Below are 23,340 nucleotides of genomic sequence, written 5' to 3'. Positions count from 1 at the left end.
TCCAGTGGTCATGCAGTCCATATGAAGGAAACCTATGACAACATGAATCAACTTTTGAGGTGAATAAACTATGACCAACACCAGTGGCAGCTTTGTGGCGATTTGAAGGTTGTCTTTTACATTGATTTTATTGTATGGAATTTTCTAACAAAATTGCCTCTCCTTCCATATCTGCAGGATTCAGCTAGCCCAGGTTCTCAACAAATGTTGACAAGAAGAGACCTGATAGCAGTGTGCACATTTCTTATTATTCCTATTACATTAGTGCCTAGAAGCCAACCAAGAAAGCCGCACCATTGTGTTGGGCAAACTACAAACACAGAGTAAGGGACAGTCCTGGGCAGGATGCAAAGATGAATTAACCAGCAGACTAAAAAGCATAATTTTAGGAATAAAGGGCAGAAAAAAACTAACAGAGATCTACAATACTGACCTGAGAAATAATCTCCAAGGGAAGAGGTGTAAGCCACTTGCTTGTCATATTTAAAGCTAACCTGGACAGACCACTAATATATTTGCAACAGGAAACAATCCCATCCTAGGTGTTATGTAAAATGCCTTTTCTGTCTTGAGATGTTATTCCTTATATGATGTAAATATAATTAAAAAACAAATAAACTCCCATCTCAGTAGAAATGAACAGACTTGAGAAGCCTATTGAGTCATATGTCACTTCCCGGGTTCCTGGATTTCCAATACCGAATGACCCTCCCAGCTACATAGACACCCTGTTTCTAGCCTGATTAATTTAGTTTTAGATTCCAACCATTGTATCTTGCCCTGCCTTTCTCTGCTAGATTAAAGAGCCTTCAGCCATCAGAAATCATCTCCCATTATAGGTACTTTCTTTCATATGCTAATTCACTGAGCTTCTCAAATCTTTCACTAAAAAGCAGATTTTCTGTGTTTATTGGTTGAAATTAGGGCTGTCGTTTAATCACAGTTAACCCACGCGATTAAATCAAAAGAATTAATCACAATTAATTGCAGTTTTAATTGCATTGTTAAACAATACCAATTGAAATGTATTAAATATTTTTGAATGTTTTTCTGCATTTTCAAATATATTGATTTCAACTATAACAGAGAATATAAAGTGTAAAGTGTACACTGTTCACTTAATATTATATTATTTTTATTACAAATATTTGCACTGTAAAAATGATAAAACAGTATTTTTCAATTCACCTCATACAAGTACTGTAGTGCAATCTCCATTGTGAAAGTGCAACTTACAAATGTAGATTTTTGTTACATAACTGCACTCAAAAACAAAACAATGCAAAACTGAAGAACCTACAAGTCCACTCAGTCCTACTTCTCATTCAGCCAATCGTTAAGAAAAACAAGTTTATTTACATTTATGGGAGATAATGCTGCCCACTTCTTATTTACAATGTATGCCAGAAAGTGAGAACGGGCATTCGCATGGGACTTTTGGAGCTGGCATTGCAAGGTACATGCCAGATATGCTAAACATTCATAGCCCCTTCATGCTTCGGCCAACATTCCAAAGGACATGCTTCCATGCTGATGATGCTCGTTAAAAAAGGAATGTTTTAATTAAATTTGTGACTGAACTCCTTAGGGGAGAATTGTGTGTCTCCGGCTCTATTTTACCCATATTCTGCCATATATTTCATTTTATAGTAGTCTCAGATGATGACCCAACCCATGTTGTTCATTTTAAGAACACTTTCACTGCAGATTTGACAAAATGCAAAGAAAGTACCAATGTGAAATTTCTAAAGATAGCTACAGCACTCAAGCCAAGGCTTAAGAATCTGAAGCGCCTTCTAAAATCTAAGAGGGATGAGGTGTGGAGCATGCTTTCAGAAGTCCTAAAAGAGAAACACTCCGATGCAGAAACTACAGAACCCGAACCACCAAAAAAGAAAATCAACCTTCTGCTGCTGGCATTTGACTCAGATGATGAAAATGAACTAGCATCAGTCTGCATTGCTATGGATTTTTATAGAGCAGAACCCGTCATCAGCATGAATGTATGTCCTCTGGAATGGTGGTTGAAACATGAAAGGACATATGAATCCTTAGTGCATGTGGCATGTAAATATCTTGTGACACCAGCTACAACAGTGCCATGTGAACACTTGTTCTCAGTTTCAGGTGACATTGTGAATAAGAAGTGGGCAGCATTATCTCCTGCAAATGGAAACAAACTTGTTTGTCTGAGCGATTGGCTGAACAGGAAATAGGACTGAGTGGACTTGTAGGCTCTGTAGTTTTACATTGTTTTATTTTTGAATGCAGTTATATTTGTACATAATTCTATATTTCTAAGTTCAACTTTCATGATAAAGAGATTGCACTACAGTACTTGTGTTAGGTGAATTGAAAAATACTATTTCTTGTTTTTTACAGTGCAAATATTTCTAAAAAATAAATATAAAGTAAGCACTGTACACTTTGTATTCTGTGTTATCATTGAAATCAATATATTTGAAAATATGGAAAACATCCAAAATATTTAAATAAATGGTATTCTATTATTGTTTAACAATGTGCTTAATTGCACTATTAATCACAATTAATTTTTTTAATCGCTTGAGAGCCCTAGTTGAAATGAACTTAGGTTACCACTCACCCACTTAAATTTTCAATCTAGGCAAAGACCGGTTTGGAATCCAATAAATTTTTATCTTTCCACATGGTATAAGCTACATCTGAGCTCCATGTGTATGTATCAATTTTGCATTTGAGTCACTAGCCTTCATGGCATGAAAACCAACTCCTCCTCTTCAGCTTCTAGACACAGTTGGGTTAATGACCAGTGGGGAAAGCATGAGTTTGAACCATTTTGGAATTAAATTTATGATGCTTCATTAAAGTTCAACACTAATTATATTTTGGGTTTCTTTCTGTTGCAGCAGCTACACTCAATGGCAAACACAGAACAGGAAAACCAAACATTTGTTACAGAATTCATCTTCCTGGGGTTTGGGGATCTCCCCAAGCTGCAGCTCCTTCTCTTCCTGCTGTTTCTAGTGATCTACATTGTGATCATGACTGGGAACATCCTCATGGTTGCGCTAGTTGTGACTGATCAGCACCTGCACACCCCTATGTACTTCTTTCTGGGGAACTTGTCCTGCTTGGAGACCTGCTACACCTCCACCATCCTGCCCAGGCAGCTGGCTATACACAATATTATTTTTTTGTTTTTCTGGCATGCTCAGAATGCTCTCTCCTAGCAGCAATGTTTTACGATCGGTGTTTAGCGATATGTAAACCCCTGCACTATTCAGCCCTTATGAATGGCAGATCCTGTCTCTGGCTAGCAGCAGGGTCTTGGATAAGCGGTTTCCTCTCTGGTATCGTATCAACGTCATCAATGTGTCAGTTAATTTTCTGCGGCCCCAATGAAATTGACCATTTCTTTTGTGATTTTGTCCCAATGATGAAGCTCACGTGCAGTGACATTCAACTGATGAAAGTTTTGTCTTTTATGCTGTCTGTGATTTTCTCTCTGATCCCATTTCTCTTAACTGTGACATCCTACATTTATATCATCTCCACCATTCTGAGCATCCCGTCCACCACAGGGAGGAAAAAAGCCTTTTCCACCTGTTCCTCTCACCTCATCATGGTGACACTTTTCTACGGGACCATAATTGTTGTCTATCTGTTTCCAACAACCAATAGGCTGAAAGACCTAAGCAAAGTGTTCTCTGTCTTCTACACCGTCCTGACTCCCCTGGCCAATCCTCTCATATACAGCCTGAGAAACAAAGAGGTGAAGGAGGCCTGAGGACAGCTCTTGGGAAATATAATAATTTCCAGAGTTCAAAAAATTCTACCTAACTAGGGGAGGGAGGGTTAGGTTAAAATGAGCTAGACACACAAATAAGTAAAAATATTATCTGCACAAAAGTGTTTTCCCTGAGGAGATGGAGAGAAAATCAAAGAACCACATACTTACTAGTCACATTGCCCCATGTATTGCTAGAAGCTGCTCATATGAAAGCTCGGAAGGATTAGATTTTTTTTCAGTAAGCTTGGGGGATCATCGATTTCACTGTACACATGAGCCGGCAAAAAAAAAAAACATTTCCATCAACAAAGTTTACAGACTGGCAAAGTAAGAAAAATGCTGTTTGAGAACATATTAGAATGTGATTTAAGAATATTGACTTTGTGTATTTTGACATATAATGGTGACAATTTGTGTTTTAATGATTACAAAGCTTTAATTTCATGAATCTCAGTGTCTGTCATTAAGTAATTGTTTGACACTCTTTCTCACACACACAAACCCCATAATTTTGGTGAAGAGTGAAAATTTAAATCAATACAAATAAAAAATATAATGCTTAAATACAAACATTGATATTATCCATTGAAATTATTTAAAAAAATCAAAATGTAATTCTGCCCAGCCTAGTCATATACCATGGTGATGGGTGTGGTATAGGTGGAAGAATAGAATGGAATAAAACAAAAAAATTGTGTACAGGTTGCATCAGGACACGCCCCTGCCATCCCATATCTTGAAAGCATGGAAATCAGAAGGTAAGGGAAAAAGCACCCCCCCCACACACACACCCTGACATCCCTAGCTACATTCACATAGCAGCAAAAGCCTCGCGGTAGGGTGATGTGTTTTACCCCCAGCATTGCAGGCAATCTCCAACTGACACTAAAGTTCAATATACACCCCAGCTTTGTCACACTTGCACTCCAACACAACACTCCCATGGTGACCTCAGCCACATTAAGGAAGCACGACTTCAAATTGCACGGAGCACGCTACTGGTGTGCTGATTTGTTGATACAAGAGGACCTGAGGTCACCATTGTAGTTCAGTGAGCTGGCCCTGTGGGGCGTGGGGGAACCAGGGGGGCTGGGGACAGAGTGGGGAAGGAAAAGAAGGGGTCAGGGAGCTGGTGCAGCAGGGTTGTGGATTCATGGGGGGCTGGGGAAGGGATAGAGGTAGTGAGGGGGTTGGGTTTATTTGGACAGGATGTCCTGGTAGTAGGAGAAATTAAATCTAATCCTACAGTCAAAGTGTCAAATGTCTGGTTAACACAAAGGAATCTACTGGGTTGGAAATGGCATAGATTTAAGCACAGCTGGTAACATCAGCTTTCTGGGTCATTTCTTCTCTGCTGGAGGAGTCGGGGGGGGGGAGTGAGATACTCCCTAGGGAAAAAACAAACAAACCTTGAAAGCAACAATTTTTAGTTCTTTTATTAGCAACATTCCCACACTTCAAATGATAAAAAACCCAAAATTCCTTCTTTACCCAAAACTCCTTTTACAGTTTCTCTTTAATTTACACACCAATAGTAGACAGCCCATCACCATTATTTCCACTGTCAAAATAAATCTGTAGTACATCCTTAGTGATCACAACGGTATCACACCTGAGAGCAGGCATACAAGATGGTTTTAACAACATGCAGTGTATACAGCACATAGCAACTTCTGCAGTGCAGGTTGCTTGCCAAACGACCATCAGAGGAAAGTGGGAAGAGGTAACACTACAGACTAGATGGCATCAGAGTAAATGGTGACGAAAGAACTTTTGTTTCTAAAGATTTTTCCATTGCTCCACAAAGTGAGGAATGTGAGAGAGCAATTTCTAAATGAAGATATTGAGGAATTCTGTTGTAGCATTAATAAGGGAACCAGAGGCAGCCAGTCTAGTTAATCCTAGGATACCAACACTATAAGAAATGGGCCTTTATATGGAATAATGACCAACGGGGACACAAGAGCATCAAGGATTGGAAAGAGGCAGCTAAAGCATCCACTGTAGATAACCTCTAGAAGAGAGCAGAGGATAGAAACAGGGCAGTAGACTGTCAGGCTGTGTAATCAACACTATGAGGCAGAAGACTGGAAGAAATGAGGAAGGGTCAGGAATATTGACCAATAGATTTCAGAACAGGACAAAGTAATGTGGAGAGGTCAGTGATGCGGCAAGATGTCCAATAGAGGGCAGCATATTCTAAGCAGGAGAAATGGGCAACTATTTTCTGAAATGCCCACTAGATGGCAACAGATATTGAGTTTTTATTATTTATTATAGGGGCATGTGACGGGGTGAACTCACCCTGCCCTGGACAGGAAAAGGTTAACTCCTCCTTGTGGGCTAAGGAAGCCCTGCCCCCACATCCTTACTGGGCATGCCCCAAGTGTAGTACCAGTATAAGAGTGAGCAGCTCAGCTCAGTCTGGACTGACCACCGGAGAGAAAGGATGTCTGTTACAGGCTCCAGATTCAGAGCAGTGGCAGCCCCTGACTACAGAAGCTAGAGGCACTGAGACCCTGGCAGACGCCCTGATATCTGTGGACACCCCCGGGACTTCAGAGCCACCGGGAACAGCCCAGGCAGAGGAACCCCGTAACCCCGAAGCCGCCTATACCACAGACATAGAAGTCACGGTAGGAAGCAGCCCACGGGAGGGAGTAGCCATAATCCCAAGTGTAGTCAGCGTGTTGCAGCTGAATCCACGCTGACTCAGTGACGAACTCACTCGCTGCTGCCAGGGCCCAGCTCCCCCTACTCTGGCCACCACCCACCTCCCAGGTTGTGACCTATTGCCCTGCGAACCAGGGTAGCCTTATTGTCTCCAGCCACTAGGCCTCATTGCCCTGCGAACCAGGGTATCCCTATTGTCTCCAGCCACTAGGCCTCCTTGCCCTGCGAATCAGGATAACTAGTCCTTAGGTCTCACTGCCTTGAGGTAAAGGACAGCTTGAAGGATGGGGTGAACTCATCTCACACTGGACGGGTACCCCATCATAGGCCAGTACCTTATAACAGACCATCACCTTGGACAGGTATCTCTGAAAAATTTAAACTAATGTTTTGCTATGTGAAGTATATTCCCCTGTGGGATTTTTTCTTCGTGTTATAAGGAACCAATAAGTCACATTGTGCAATGTGGACAAAAAAGCTTTGGCGACACAAAATTAGTCAGCTGTGAAATAGACTGAAGTCGGAACCTTATGAAAATGTTCAAACACCATCACGATAAAAACAAACAAATGAAAACAAACCCTAAAATGTGTTAGGAATTTTTCCAATCTATTTTGCAATCAAACTATAAATACATGAATAAATAAAAATAAAGTGGTTTGTTACCCAAAGGCTGAAACAATAATTTTATTTGAGTTCATATGAGAACTTTGGTAAAAGAAATAAGAACTTGATACATGTATACCAACCTCTGGAAAGCAGGTGTATAGAGAATTGTGTAATGCAGAAACAGAATGGATCTATAGACAATATCAAAATAATTTAAGGAACTGTGGGAGTGGACTGCCCTCTAGTGGATGGAGCTAGACCTGTTCTGCTACTATCTAATTCAAGTATTTCAGAACTCAGATACTGGTCTATGCTTTGAGCAGAATGACCCCAGATTTACCTATTCGGTTTCCATAGGAACATAGGAATTGCCAGACCGAATCAGACACTAGGTTCATCTAGGTCAGTATCTTGTCAGACAGTGGCCAGACCCAGATGTGTAAGAGGAAGGTGGAAGAACCCCACAGGAGGTGGATGTGGGATAACCTGCCCTGCCCCCCATATAGCTCTCATCTTGAGCTCTAACACTTGGAGATTAGTTTAAGCCCTGAAGCAGGAGGTTTAACATCCCGTCCGGAATTCTGGTTGTCATTCATTACAAGAACTCTGGACATGACTGATATCCATGTAAATATCCAACCTATGACATTCCAACTTGTGATGCCTTGCAGCGTAGTAATGACCATGATGTGCCCACTGGTTAGTTACCTTGGAACAAACCCGCAGCAGTGACTTACAGCTGCTTTTCACCACCTCCAATATTTCCACTTAGGACGCCAGTTTGAATACTTCGTCCTGTGCCATATCTAGAGTCAGTAAGACCAGGGATAGGGGAGATTAGTCAGGTGGCCTCTAGATGTCCAGGTTCCATTTTGTAACCAGGGAGGGGCTCAGAAGAGCTGAATATAAAAGGACCCATTGATAAAAAACCCTTTCCAACTACCATCCCTACAATCTCTCTGGCACTATTACAGTTACAGATTTTAGAACTCCTCATGAAGCTTGGGATGAACATTGGCCACAGCAAAGATCATAACACCTAAGAAGTTTACTTTAAAATAGGGTTTCACCAAAAATTCAGCCCTGTGCATAACCCTAGTAGTCCAGCATTCTCAATCCTGGGGCATTTCCTTTCCCGTTTCAAATGATTTATTTTCTGCTCCTTCAGGAGAGGCAGGAATCTCTCAGAAATGAGAATCCAATACACAGAATGGTCAGGCAAGTCACAGGGCACGTCCCAGGAACAACACTGGAACCATAGAGAAGCTATTTCAGTAGCTATCAGGATACAGCCCAGAGGGCTGTTGCATCAAAAATACATGAACAGTTAGTTCATGGTGCAAAAGCGTGAGAGAGAAGCACAGCGACACGCGTCAGAGAGGTCACACAGAAGTACCCTGCCTTGCCCAGCTCCCACCAGCTGGTGATGACCCAGCTTTCATCCTTAGTGTCCTGGGCTGAAAGTATTGTGTGGGGAAAGGTCCTTGCACCCTAGTCCTGCTCCTGCCATATGGGCTGAGATTCCTGAGAGGAGGATTCCCAGCCTGTTTGTGGCCACCTCTGTTCCAGGACTGGTGTATATAGTGTAAAAATAAACAACTTCACTAGGAAATTACCCAAACTCCCCATCACTGGATTCTCCTCCAGTGAGAAACCAACCTACACAATGTTGAGTTCTGCCCCCGCTCAGTGGAAGAGTCAGAGTATTGCTAAAGATATATTTGTAATTAACAACAAATTTCCTTGGGAGATATATTTCCATTGGGGGTGAGTGTGAGTGTGAGATTTCCTTCCAGCCAAATCTCTTGTTTGCAAACTATGGATGAAATTTACTTTACATTCAGTTTCCAGTGCGTTTGTGAAACTGCTTGGCTTCAATGCCCAATGCAGCAGACCTGATTCAACTTAGCCATTGTTACCCTGGTAGTGGTTCCAATGACAGCAGTCGGACACCTGACATGAGCCAAGATTACTGAGCAGAGTCACTCTCTGTAGGGCCATGCACTCTATGGGTGCGGCGTTACAGTTCAGCCATGCACAGCAATGACCTCAGACAGCAGGGAGCAGACAGATGATTCTTCTGGGCATGGGAGGCTGGTTGCATCAGGACAGTTGTTTGTATTGTCTGCACAGAAAACTCAGCACTAACTCCCTAGGCTCAGCCCCTTTGGAGGTGGAATCAGGGGAGATGCAGCCTGCCGTGGAGAAGGATACAAATATGAGGTGACCTCTGGACTGTGTAAACAGAGGGGGAAGAGCATGTTCTAACATAGATGACAGCAGCTGTTTGTCCCTTCAGGTAGATGCACATGTCTTTGCTGAGAAGATCCAGTTTCTATCGAATGATGACATCCAAGAACTTCCGTGGTGGAAACAGACACCAGGCTGCCAAACGCTGAGAAAGAAGAGTTCATTGCTTGAAGCGTCAGCCATCCTCTGGTTACAGGTGAACCCCCTCTTCCTGACTGCATTTCTATACCACCTTCTGAACTGAGGCATGAAGGTGCTTTGTGAATATTTCATGCAGCCTCATTGTAGCAAGTTATAGATATTGCAGAGGGGTCAAGATTGAGATTTTCAAAGCCACCTAGGAACTGGGTGTCCTGTTTTCCTATTCAGGAGAGTATTAATGTTTAGGTCCCATAGATAATTTGACAACCTAAATGATTTCTTTGTATTGATCTGCACCAAAAAGTGTTACAAAGTCACCTAAGCCAGGTCAACGTTTTCCAGGTAACAGCCTGACAGAGGCTGAAGTACCAAAATAGTCGGTTCTGGAACAAATTGGAATGTTGGGTTTCTCTATCACTTGAGGAGAACATGGTAATGCCGTAATTGCCAGACTAGATCAGACCCAAGGGCAATCCTGTCCAGTGTCTTTCTCCAAGAGTCGTCAGCACTAGATGTTTCACAGGCAAATTTAAGTACACTGCAGCAGCAGTTGTGGGGTAATCTCCCCCCCCACACACACGCCATGTTGGTCTATAATAGTTAGACATTGGCTGAACCCCCAGAACACGAGGTTTAATATCCATTCCAAAACTATTGTTGCCATTAATCATGGTAACTCTGGGTATTTATATGGCCAGCAGGAATATCTAATCTATTCTGGAATCTAGTTAAGCCCTTCATCTCAATGACTTCCCTGGGCAGTGAGTATGATGCTTCCAGTCTTGGTGCAGGAATGGGGTTGCCAACCTCAGGACAGACAGTTAAAACCCAGGGCACAACCCCTTATTGGTTGTGAGTTCTCAGCTTAGATTGCACCAAGCCACTGCCCAGAGTGTAAACGTGTTAGGCACTTAAGCAGCCTTGACAGAGTCACCGACAGTCCAGCAGAGAAACGGGACAATAATTTATTGATAAGTCCGATCTTTACTGATGAAGCTAGAGAGGCTTTGCAACCATTTGTAAAATTAGTGCCTCGGCTCCTGATAGGGTTATGGTTAATGATTTATGGGGCCTTTTACATTTGGATTCTCATATTACAAAAAAAAAAAAAAAACTTTGGTTTTCAAATATGCAAATCCCAGGATATTTTTAAAGGAAAACAGGACTATTTTAATTCCAAAGGTTCAGGATCCTGAAAAGTTAGCTAAACTCTCTTCTTGGAGATCTTTAACTATAGGATTTGTATGGATTAGATAATAATATTTTAGCTAAATGATTCACTAGTGCAGTTAAGATGTGTCATAGACAAAGGTTTTCTCTCCGCTCCTGGATGTGAAGAGAACGTATCCATTCTGGACAACTTGATTAAGGGAGTTAAGCAGAATGGAGATGAAATTGCTGTTGTGCCCATTGATTTGGCAAACGCATTTGATTCAATGCGGTGGGCTTGGCAGAATCAGTGGGGAAAGAAGACCCTGTTGAGCTTGATTCTAGTGTGACACTGAAGAGACATGATAGATATAGAATAAGTGGGAGGCATCCAGGCTGCCGATAAAATACCACTACCGTTATAAGTTTTTTCATTTACCTGGTGAGGCACTTTCCCTGCTGATTCTGCCAAGACCATTCCCTTGGCTGTGGTTTCACTAGATTGTACGTAGGAACAGTGGGAATCTCATTCACCCATTCATGCGCATCACTAATTAGATGATGAGGCATTTGGCTACATTTGTGCAGGTGTTGGGAAATACACACATACACAATATACATACACACACACACACACACACACAGACATTATGATTCATATATCCATTTAATATGTTATAGGTCATTGAGGCCTAGTATGATAGACGCGTGCTTGACATGAATGTGTGTGTTGCAAGTTAGCAACCGAAGCAAGGACTTAAGATCAAGGACTATTAGAACTCTATGTGCAAAAAAAAAAAAAACACAAAATTTTTGCTCCCAAAAAAAAAACGGAAAATCATCAGAAAAGGAAATAACACCAGCTGAACTGATATAAATTTTTATAAGAATTGGAGGAAATGGCACGCCTTGGGTCATGGCAGCACACCCAGGATTGTCGCTTTGAAATTGTGTGGGTAGGAGGCCTAGTAAACAAAGGCAAAGAACCAATGATGCGACAGAATGGACTATAAATGGGTGCCTATGATTTCTGAAAAAAAATCAATCTTTTATTGATCCAGAGCCCCGTGTGGATATAGATGTGGTTTTCGCAGGCTCCCCACATCTTGTGATCTTATCCTAACAGAAGGAACCTTGACTGGCCATAGACACAAATCTGACCTTTGGACGCTGGTATAGTAAGTTTGGAGTGTGAATGTGGAGTGACTAAGGATTGTTTTGTAATCAATAAAGAGCATTTAGAGTATTATATACCAATATTTAGAGTATTATATGTGTCTGGTATCTGCTTGCTCCCCCTCTCATAGGGAGACCTCTATTACAGGGTCTAACAGCGCGACTACCTGCCCTTTCCTGGTTACTGTTTGCGACCAGTCCGCATCCAAGCATAGGCGCCAACTTTCCCCGGCGCCAGTGGGTGCTCGCGCCCCTCCGCCCCGATCCCTCCCCAACTCTGCCCCCTCCCTGCCCCTATTGGACCCCTTCCCCAAATCCCCGCCCCGCCTCTTCCCCGAGCACGCCACGTTCCTCCTCCTTCCTGCTCCCTCCCAGTGCTTGCAGCACAAAACAACTGTTTTGCGGTGCAAGCTCTGGGAAATAGGGGGGAGGGGAAGTGGGCATGCAGCATGCTCAAGGGAAAAGGAGAAGGCGGAGGTGAGCTGGGGGGGCAGAGACCTGCTGGTGGGTGCTCAGCACTCACCAATTTTTCCCCGTGGGTGCTCCAGCCCTGGAGCACCCACGGAGTCAGTGCTTATGCATCCAAGTCTGATAAAAATAATTTTAAATGGATTATTAAACCTAGGTAATATGTATTTATTAAAATGTTAAAACCAATCTATATATTTCAAAGGACAGGTAAAATAGTAGCCATTAGAAACAATAGCACAAACAACTAACGTCTCATAAAATTTAAGATATGGAGAAACTAAAGAGACATAATGAGGAATAGTAGGATGCACAGAATGGGTTTCTGGGATCACTACTTATCACTAAATAGGGCCGGCATATCAGCAGTGGCATACAATGCAAGCCTACAATGATTTTCCTTACAATGCTTGCTTTTTCCCATTCCCACAGGCTTCGGTAACCCATCACTACCCTCGCTTTGTTTACCACATGACCCAATTATGAACCCAGAGAAGTGTATGACCTTGCCTCCAGAGATCTTCTTAATTTCCTCTTCCAGTTCAGAGTAGTATTCCACTTTATCCCTGTGGGCTACCTCCAAACTACCAGCCTTGTCTTCCCGGTGGACTGTGGCATCCACTACAGTAACTATACTGGTCTTCTACAGCAATTACGTCTGGCTTCTGTACATTTTTTCTTTATTTCAAAGGTGTGTCTCTACTAATGCCCTCCATCCTAATTTACTGGCTTTGTCAATCAAAGCTTTCAATATTCTATTGTGTCTTCCAATATGGTCCTCTGTAGTCTTAAAGCATTGACCAGATATATTTGGGACTGTTTCCCTAACCTTACCGCACCATTCACACAATGCATTAACCTTCACTCTTCCTTTAGTGAATGTCTCCCTGGTGGGGTGTAGAGTCACTCATCTGCAGTGTTGTGATAAAGGACGACTTGGCCAAAGAAGGGTGCTTTAAAAATGAATGACTAATATTCTTAAAATAACTAAACACCCACCCCCTGACACTTCAAATTCCTCCACCTAGTAAATGTTTCATCCATCTATGATTTGGGATTAGGTGTAGCAGCACTGTACACTAAAATCTTATTCACCAGATTCTCTCTGGCATATATCAAGAATAACTAACCATTCATCCCTTGATACATTATGCCACCTCCACTTGTGAATTAACATATTTGGGATTTGTACACTACATTTTGTCATCGCTAATCCCCCATCTCTAACTCTAGCATAAACTCTGGCATGGATACCAGTGTTCTGTTCTCAGACAGACTCCTGGCACTTTGCTCTGAAGTCTACATTTAGCCTTAACGTTTCAGCCTCTAACCAGCAGAAGGGGATTTTCTGAATATTTATGAAATTAATTCACGAGACATGGTTAACTTAACTCTGTGTTCTTCCAATTCAATGGCAGTTTTTATTAATTGTTCCCAGAGACTCAACCCATGGCTGACACAGACTGGAGAAATCAAACAGTCATCACGGAATTCACCCTCCTGGGATTTGGGGATCTCCCTGACCTGCACATTCTTCTCTTCCTGCTCTTCCTAGTAATCTACATTGCGACCATGGCTGGAAACATCCTCATTGTGGTGCTTGTTGTGGCTGATCAGCACCTTCACATCCCCATGTACATCTTCCTGGGGAGCTTCTCCTGCTTGGAGACCTGCTACACCTCCACCATCCTGCCCAGGGTGCTAGCCAGTTTCCTGACTGGAGACAGAACCATCTCAGTCAGTGGCTGCCTTACACAACTGTATTTCTCTGGTTCTCTGGCATGTATGGAATGTTATCTCCTAGCGGCGATGTCTTATGATCGGTATTTAGCGATATGTAAACCACTGCACTATTCAGCTCTGATGAATACTAGGGTTTGCCTCCAATTGGTTGCTGGTTCATGGTTCAATGGTTTTTTGGCTATTACCATCTTTGTCTTATTTATATCACAGTTAATATTCTGTGGCCCAAATAAAATTGACCATTTTTATTGTGAATCCACCCCATTGATAAAACTCTCCTGCGGGGACACATACTTGATCATATTGCTGGATTTCATACTAGCCTGTGTATTCACCCTGCCTCCATTCCTACTAACCCTGATGTCCTACATCTGCATTATCGCCACCATCCTGAGAATCCCTTCCACCACGGGGAGGCAGAAGGCCTTTTCCACCTGCTCCTCCCACCTCACTGTGGTGACCATTTTCTATGGAACCATAATCATTGTGTACATGCTACTGAAACACGATACACTGAGAGACCTGAACAAAGTGTTCTCTCTTTGTTACACAGTCCTGACTCCCCTGGTAAATCCCCTCATCTACAGCCTGAGAAACAGAGAGGTCAAGGAAGCCTTGAGCAAAGCAGTCAGTAAATATGTTATTTTCACAAATATAGGCAGAGACTCCTAGATAATAACTTAGCCTGAGGTTTTCCAAGCTGCCTGGGTGATTTAAGCAATCAGCCTCCAATAAAACTAAGTTGAAAACCTCCATTGAGAAATCTCACTCGGTGCTATCCATTTAAGTGGAAGGACCAGGGAGGTAGGAGGCCGTAACCATGTTCCCATCATGGAGTTTTTAACTGGGCACCAGGTGGAGTGGAGATACAATTTTAACCAATTTTTTATATCCGTAAAAAAGCCATTTTTGACCAAAATAAATGTCTGGACAATAAAAATACTAACTCTTGGTGCAGCATAGATGGGGACGTAAACCTGGGAAATCTGCCACCCCGGAAATTGTGCTTATTGCCATGATAGCCCTCTGCAAACCAACCACCTTCTTTGCTCGCACACAGGCTGGGCACAAACGGCCAGGCCCCAGTGGTGACCTCTGGACACTTCCCCAGGAACATCTTCACAGCTCTTATCTGGGCTACGCAACTCCGGCAAAGCAGCAGCCCCAGGCTCACCGAGCTGAGGGAGGCGGGAAGGTTGGGCAAACGAATAGGTGGATTCACAAGCCAGGGGCACTAGGACTGTCCATACCCAGCTGGGAGTTTGCCAGGACACACAGAACTGAGGCTGTTCCTGGGGTCGGGTCTGTCAAACAGTGGTCGACGAAAGACCCAGCCTGTGGTCCTGCAGGGCACCAGCTGCTCTACTGCTGCCAACGGCACAGAGCCGTTTAAAGAGAGGGGACCTGTTACAATGAGCGTCCCCAAAACTGACTGCGACAAGGGCATGTCCTGAGGGGGTCGTTTTCAGGGAACAGTGTCTTGTCTGCCCCAGGTGCCTTCGACAGCTCTGCTCCATGCAGGGCTCTCTCCTCAGAGCGTGAGGCGACTTATGGCCAGAGGAAGTGGCTACCACCTACCAACAAGCAGAACCCTGTGATGCCAGACATGGCAGTGCTGGCTCAGTGACTGGGAGCACATCAGCTCCAGGAGGAGGGGAGCTGGGTACCGGTGAGAATGTGAAGGCTTCAGCACTTCAGGAAAGATTTTCCAAGGGACCTAATGGTAGTTAGGCACCCAAATCCCTTAGGAATGGGAGTAGGGCACTGAACTCCCATAAACGCCCTCTGAGAATCTCAGCCTGGAGAGCCACTGGGCTTCTGTCATGGTAGGTTCAGTCTCTGCATTTCCATTGGAAGGTAGGCAGGACTAGAAGCAGAAGATTGAAATCCCGGGTCAGAGTCAGTATCAGGGTCAAGAGTCAAGCCAAGGGACAGAGCCGGAGACAGAATCAGGAATCAGGCCAAGGGTCAACCTGGTATCAGGGTTGGGGCTGGGATTCCAAGTACTGGGAGCTCAGGAACAGAGAAGCAGGGCAGGTGTGGCAGCTAGCTAGGGATCCGCATTGTTGCATGGACGCTTAGGTTTTGGGACGTAGCAGATTCGCTTCCCAAGTCTGTGACTGCCAGGCACTGTACTTTGTATCTTGCTCATGACTTAATCTCCCACCCTTCCTGGTATTCTTAAAGAATTGCAGAAGAGCTGATTTTATTGGGCCCCATTTCCCTTGTATTCTTGATAGATGTTGCAAAGAAAAAATGTTACTTTAAGGTCACTGAGTTACTATAGAAAACCTCATTTCATTGGTATAGTCTTTACACTCCCGAAGGATTGGCTCTATCATTTCCCGGGCTTGGCATGTTACGCATAATCCATCTTTATGCTTGTTAATTAGAAATAAATGACTATATAATCCACAATGCCCCGCTTAGAGCCACTTCGCTCTTCCTCTCAGGGCCTTGGATTATAACAAGCTTTTCAACTGTTGGACTCACTTCTTGGCATTTTTCCCTTTCATTGCATTTGCCCACAGTTCTTACCATTCTTTCCTTTGCTCACCTTTTGATTAGGTGTTTAAATTCCAGTTTGCTTAAAGGGATCCCTAGGTCAACTCATTCATGATTAATAGCATTTTTTGCCTGCCTGCACCAGGATCCAGGCTATTACAATGGTTATATCCAGTTCCAGTCTGGTTGTTGTTAGCAGTAATATTTCATTTAGAAAATCATTTCTGCTGTCAGACTCACCACTGTAAGTTGCCTGAAGCCCTGATAAGGAGTCAGACAGGAAGGCCACAGCAGCTGGCCACACATCTAAACACGATTTAGTGATAGTGTAATCCCTGTTAGCTCAGCCATAAAGATAGATACAAAATTAGTTAGCTGTATGGTTTTCTTAAGTACGAGTGAGTGCATGCAGGAAGCTGTTCCCGCTCTGTTCTTTTCTCTGTATGTATTTGGCAGTAGTGTTCCCACCTATAGCAAATCACTATAACTGTAACGTCTTGTCTAGGATTCTTTTATTAATTTCATTATATAATTCCATATCTGTCTTGGCAGGGGGTGATTTGAGCATTTTCCCATCGCTATACATTTTGGTCTCTTTTCAATCTCTGTTTTTCATTAAGATCCATTGTCCACTTCCATACACTACTTACATGGGGAATTTTGAGTTTGTCCTAACTGACCTCCACTTAATTCCTAAGAATCATGTCATCTTAGTGTTATCTTCACTATTGCCTAGTACTTTAGACCAAAAGGTTAAATCTGGGAGCTTCGTTCTAAGAATTATAGGCATTTCACCAGCTGCTGTGTGTAGTACACAGAGCTATAGTATTGAAGGCACATGATATGTAATCTAGTTCAGATTTGTGTCCATTGCCAACCCACAGGCCCAGCATCCGTACTCTATAACTGGTCTAATTAACACACTGTATAGCATTATCACCATGTTCATATACACTCCCCAGGATGGTCCAGAGATCTGTTTTACTTTTGCACTTATCTAATACTTTCAGTATGCTCCCTCCAAGTGAGCTTGTTACCAAAGGTCACACCTAGGAATTTGTAATGTCACTATATTTATCTGTGGGTCACGCAGCTGTAACTTTCCACCTTTTGGGCTTTTCCTTGTTGTGAAGATCCTTCCCTTTGCTTTGTCTGAGAATGCGAAGCCCCACCTCTGCAGCACTTCTCTTAAGTGCATCATTGATTCTTTCGGAGGCGTTTTCAAGGTTTCTGTTTTGGTCTGTATGGCACAGTCAGCCAATAACATGATCCCTATTCCTGTACTCATCTCATCAGGGTGAGCATTTATCAGGATGTTGTAGCCTGGCCTAACTAAACACCCCTGTGGAGTTCCACCTGCAATTGATTATATGTTGGGAAACGCTCTCTCTATTCGGATTTGTGCAGTTCTTTTGCCTAAGAAGGCCTTTATCAGTCCATACAGTCTTCCTATATTACCTATCGAGGCCACTTTATGCAGTAGTTCCTCTCTCCATAAAACATTGGATGCTTTTCCTATGTCCAGGAAGGTTAGTATAATTAATTCTAGGATTCTCATGATTTTTGGTGCTTCTGTCTCTATTCTGACAACATGGTCAATCACACTCCTACCTCACCAGAGCTCGCTTTGCATTCCATCTATGAACCTGCCTCTTTCTAGATGTGCTACTGATCTCTTCCTTGCCATCCTTTCCCTGGGTTTACCTAAATCAGATTACAGCTTCCATTTCAAACAGTGATCCTAAGGCTGCGGCTCTTGACACAAGTGACTCTTTAATGTGTCTCCTTTGCAGCCCATGATATTAACACACTGAGATTTAATTAACTTAAGTTATTAACCAATCAGGAGGCTTTTACTGTGTTATTAACCAACCGTAGTTGATAAAATACTACTTGGTCTGTCATTTTGCTGTGAGAATAATATAAATATTTCCCATCATACTGTTTAATCTGAATCTATGTTACTATAGTAAATGGAATGAATTCACACTACTGTGGCTCATTTGGGTAATGTTGATGACTAATTTGGCTCCTGAACCACCGAGAAATGAGAATCACTGACTTAAAATATCCACATTCTCCTCCAATCCCACCTCTTCATCTAATAATTATCCCTAATGTTCTTTTCCTCTGCCTAATTTGTATCCTCTGAGCCTTGTCATTACTGACTGTTTGAAATATGGTGGCCAGAACTTCTGCTTTTCCTTTATTAGAGCTTACCTATTACTCCCTGCCCCTGCAACTGGAAAGCTTGGTGTTACGTAGCTCTTACCCTTTATTGCATTCATTTTCCTAGTTTATAGACCCTTGTTGGGTTGGTATTTTTACTTATTTTCCTGTATTATATTCTCCAGCTTTTTGCCCTTTTTATAACCATTTGTGAAGCTACCTTGTTTTTAATATACATTTCATTCAATCCACTATTTAAGGATTATTTGCTGTATGTACGCCTTATTCCTTTCCCCAATTACTGTTTCACATTCCTTGTTCCCCCATGGCATGTTTTTCCTATCTTTAGGTTGTGTTGGTATCCTAGGAATAGCTAGGCTAGCTGTCTTTATCTTCCCCTTATTAATATTACTACAGAATCCCTCAGTATTTTCACTGGTACGTATTCCTCAGTCACATAATGGATGGGCATAGGACATCAGCAATTAATACTTTCAGGTCCATAGCCTCTAGTTTCCTGCATGGGTTATAAACATTATAAAGTCTTTGAAATGCAGAATGGTGTTGTATTGGTATCTCAATATCATTATACTCGGTGTTTAGCTTTTTACGCTCTACTTCAAGTTAGTTCAGGTTCTCCTTAGTAAAGGTGGAGGCACACCGGGGTTTTCCTATTTCTCTTTCATGTCTATTTTGACCATATCCTGGAACTTTAGAGTCTAGTTTGTCTGTTAGCCAAATCTTACATGCATATATCAGGCTTTGTTTTCATATAAAAAATATTGGTCTTTAATTCCTGCCCAGGTGCTATTAAGCTGTGGGCATTCCAGCTGAAGACAGTCATTGCTCTTCTCTTAACCTTCAATGTTTCCTTTCCTTAGGAACGTATGGAGTTGTTCCACTGATAAGCATCTGATAACAACCTATCAGCAGCTTTAATTATAATACTCATTTTCCATTTCCTTCCCTGTTTGAGGCCTACAATTGATTACATCAATCATTAATGTAAAGAATCTGTTTCTATAAGTATGTCATCTCCTTTCACCCCAATGCCTCTCATTAGCTCCCATAAATTTGTTGCAGGCTATTCCCTTTTCCCACATCTCTTTTAGGTTTCTCCTAGCAGCTTCTGCATAGGAGATATTACTAGTAACTTGGGTTCTCTGTATTTCTCCATCTTGCTTTACCTCAATACATCCTCCATATGCTGAGCTGTGTTTTCCTCCACAGTTGCAACATTTGTTCTGTCCCTTCCTCACAATCATATGAATGGTCACCTCCACACTTACTGCACTGTATTTTCCCTTTGGAAGTATTTGCTACATGACCAAATCTTTGGTAGCTGTAGCCTCTCACAGACAGAGGAATAGAGGACTTAGTCCAGAATATCTGATATCCTACAGTCACTCAACCTGATCACATCCTTCTCTTAAAATGTGGCCAACACAGCTGTCAAGCTCTTGCTATCACCTCTTCTTCTGCTAATTAGCCTCAGCTGTTAATCACCTTATCTTCACCTATTCCTTGCTTTATTTCCTGACATTTCAGTTGACACCCCAGACACTAGCCCTCCTGCTTCAGTGAGGAATTTGGGTAGCTGGCAGCTTATTTTTTATTTTACCTCTGTCTTAAGGAGCTTCCCTGCATGTTCTCTGTTTTTACATTCCACTAATGAGCCTCCAGCAGGTAGCATCTTAGCTCCTGCTCTATCTCCAGCACTTTTCTGATCCATGCAGCCATTCTCAGGGGTTTGATAGCCTCTATCTTTATGTCCTTATCTAGGGAGTTTACTATTAAGTAATTCCCCCCCATTCCCTTCCCTGTCCTCCTATTTGTTGGTCCCTCTTCTGGTTCCAGAGAATCCACCTTTTTTTCCCCTTGCTTGCATTCAGTCTTCCTCAATGCTTTCCCTATCTTCATCTTCTAGCCTGCTTTCAATTTCATTTATTTCTGCCTAGCCTGCCAGCTAAAACCTAACCAGCCAGCAGTCCCACTCTCAGTCCACAATCACCACTAAAACACCCTCTTTTCAGCCATGGGCTTATATAGGGTCATATAGGGCTTATATAGGGCTTATATAGGTGCTGGGAGGTTCCTTCTTCATAACTGAATAGCTAACAGTAAGGAGGGATTGGGGAATGAGCAGCCAGGAAATTGTGGGGCTTGAGGATGCATGTCAGCTCTGTATGGGTATGGTCAGGGAGGTATTCCCGTTTTCAGGACAGTGCATTGGCTGCCTTGTTCTGGGCTTCTGGGTGATAGGTGATGGTGAAATGAAAGTGTGTGAAGAATGGGTCCCATCAAAGCTGTCTTTGGTTCAGCACCTTTGCCCTACGGAGAGGCTCCAAGCTTTTCTTATCTGTGTGTACCTGTATCAGGTGTTGGGCACCTTCACGGTGGTGGCACCATTCCCCAAAGATGGCTTTGATTGCTCAAAATGCCTTATCTAACAATCTCATCATTTTGTTCTGCTGCTGTGAGTTTCTGAGAATAATAGGCACAAGGGAGCAAGTGCCGTCGGGGGTCAGATCCTTTGATCTGTTTGCTATCCCTTATAATCACTTAAAATCTATCCTTTGTAGTTAATAAACTTGTTTTGTTTTCTCTAAACCAGTTTGTGCAATTCCTAACTGGGGGGGCAAAAGGCTGTGCATATCTTCCTCCGCATTGTGGGAGGGGGTGATTTTCATGAGCTTACGCTGTACAGTTCTCTGTGAGGCTCAGCAGGACAGGGTGAGGGAGCTGAGGCTGGTGTAACGGCCAGACTCAGTGGGACTCCAGTACATCAGGTGGCACCCCAGAAAGAGACGGGCAACCTGTCACAAATCCCTTCCACCACTGGGAGGCAAAAGGCCTTTTCCACCTGCTCCTTTCACCTCATCGTGGTGTCAATCTTCTATGGGACCCTGATCGTTGTGTATCTGCTACCAAAAACCAACACACTCGGAGACCTCAACAAAGTATTCTCTCTCTTCTACACAATTTTGACTCACATGGCCAATCCCTTCATATACAGCCTGAGAAACACAAAGGTGAAGGAGGCCCTGAGAAAAATGGTCAGAAAATGTCTAGACTTTACAAGAATTTAGCAATCACAAGATTTTAGTTTCTTATTGTATTAAGGGGAAATGGTGAAATGCAAAGCTCATTTATTGTTTTATAGAGACAGATTCCGGGTGGTCCTTATTTCTGGCTAGGTCTTTGGGAATGTACTTCTATGGAGGATGTGCAAATATCTGAAATGCAAGATCAATCAATACCCAGATCTTTATATTTAGAATAGAATGGAACTGTATGTTACTCATTTTGAATTAGGCAATTCCATACACTAAGCCCAAGTAAGAATATAAGATAAAAGAACAATTTACACTGTGATTATCAAAGGATCCTAAGAAGGTTAAGGGTCCAGATTTCAATGGGGTCATGTTACCTCGCTCCCTTAGGTCCCTTGAAAATTCCAGCTGAATGACAAAATATTTGAAAGTACACATATCTTCTGGGTGCCTCAGCAATTGGAGGGCCCCCACTTGAGACAAGATTTTTCAGAGTCCATAAGATTTTCATAACCTGTTGTACGTTCAGTCATGGGTAATGATCAGTTCACGTCATTCAATCTAGGTATATGACATGGCCGTCAGCAACATCCTAACTGAGCACCCCACGGTCATTAACAATGGGACACCTCAAGAAAGAATAGCTTGTCGCTATGGGGAGAAATTTTAAGAATTGGAAGAAATTTGGATCCTGTTTCTTGATCCTTTTGGATAAAGAATGCTGAAATAATGACTGAATTCAGTTCCATCGGACCTCTCTGTTTTTCCCTCCTGCTTCCTGCACCCGTTCCCCAAGTTCCCTTTTGTGTCAGTTTGTCTTTTTTAATTTGTTGTTACCCCTGCCTCACATGCAAGGTTTCTCTGAATTTGTGTTGTCTAGTCTTGTCGCTTTGACAAGTTATAAAGGTGCGTGATTCCCTAATTTTTTTAGCTAGCCTGTAAAATGCAGACTGCTGGGTGACATGGACAAGCGATAACAATTTTTCTTGTTTGTTTCTTTAGGAAAATTAATAAAAAACAAATCACAAAAATAAAATGGCAGGACACCTCACAATGACTACCCAGAGGTTGGGAATTCAAAACCCCATGTTACAGAGGCACAAGGCAGATTATGTGACATTCCCAATTCAGCACAGACCATCTCTGGTTGAACTGGGAATTGAACACAGATGTCTTACACTGTACTCCAGGGTCCTGTCACTACACCATTCTTCCACACCTGAGTGGGAAAGGCTTCCCCATTCCCATTAGTTAACAATAGGGGCAGCAGAGGTTAGGGGTGGGGAAATGGTGGTTATAGTGTATAATGGGCACTAGGGGCAGCAGAGGTTGGGGTGGGGAAGTGGTGGCTATACTGTTTAATGTGCAGTAGGGGCAGCAAAAGGTAGGGGGAGGGGAGGGGTGGCTATACGGTATTATGGGCACTAGGGCCAAGAGAGGGTGGGGAAGGGGTGGCTATATTGTATAATGGGCACTAGGGACAGCAGAGGGTAGGGTGGGGAATGGGCAGCTATACTGTATAATCGGTACTGGGGGAGGAGTGGATGGAGGTGAGGAATGGGCGGCTATACTGTTTAATGTGCAGTAGGGGCAGCAGAGGGTGGGGGTGGGGAAGGGGCAGCTATACTGTAT

The 23,340-nt window shown here is 42.8% G+C and overlaps 1 protein-coding gene and 1 pseudogene across 1 annotated transcript; both read left to right on the top strand.

Annotated features, from left to right (window-relative positions):
• The window catches only part of LOC112117411, a 7,995-nt pseudogene extending 4,226 nt beyond the window's left edge, over positions 1-3,769 (top strand).
• A 9,918-nt stretch (positions 3,770-13,687) lies between these two features.
• On the top strand, positions 13,688-14,653 carry LOC112117412 (olfactory receptor 6N1-like). Its single transcript, XM_024215356.1, has one exon. It carries the CDS (start codon positions 13,688-13,690, stop codon positions 14,651-14,653), a length of 966 nt encoding a protein of 321 aa, XP_024071124.1.
• Positions 14,654-23,340: the final 8,687 nt, after the last annotated feature.

The sequence above is a fragment of the Terrapene carolina genome, unplaced genomic scaffold, assembly GCF_002925995.2.
Source record: "Terrapene carolina triunguis isolate 2854851 unplaced genomic scaffold, T_m_triunguis-2.0 Scaffold233, whole genome shotgun sequence".
NCBI lineage: Eukaryota > Metazoa > Chordata > Testudines > Emydidae > Terrapene > Terrapene triunguis.
This window is presented reverse-complemented; position numbering and strand designations above follow the sequence as displayed.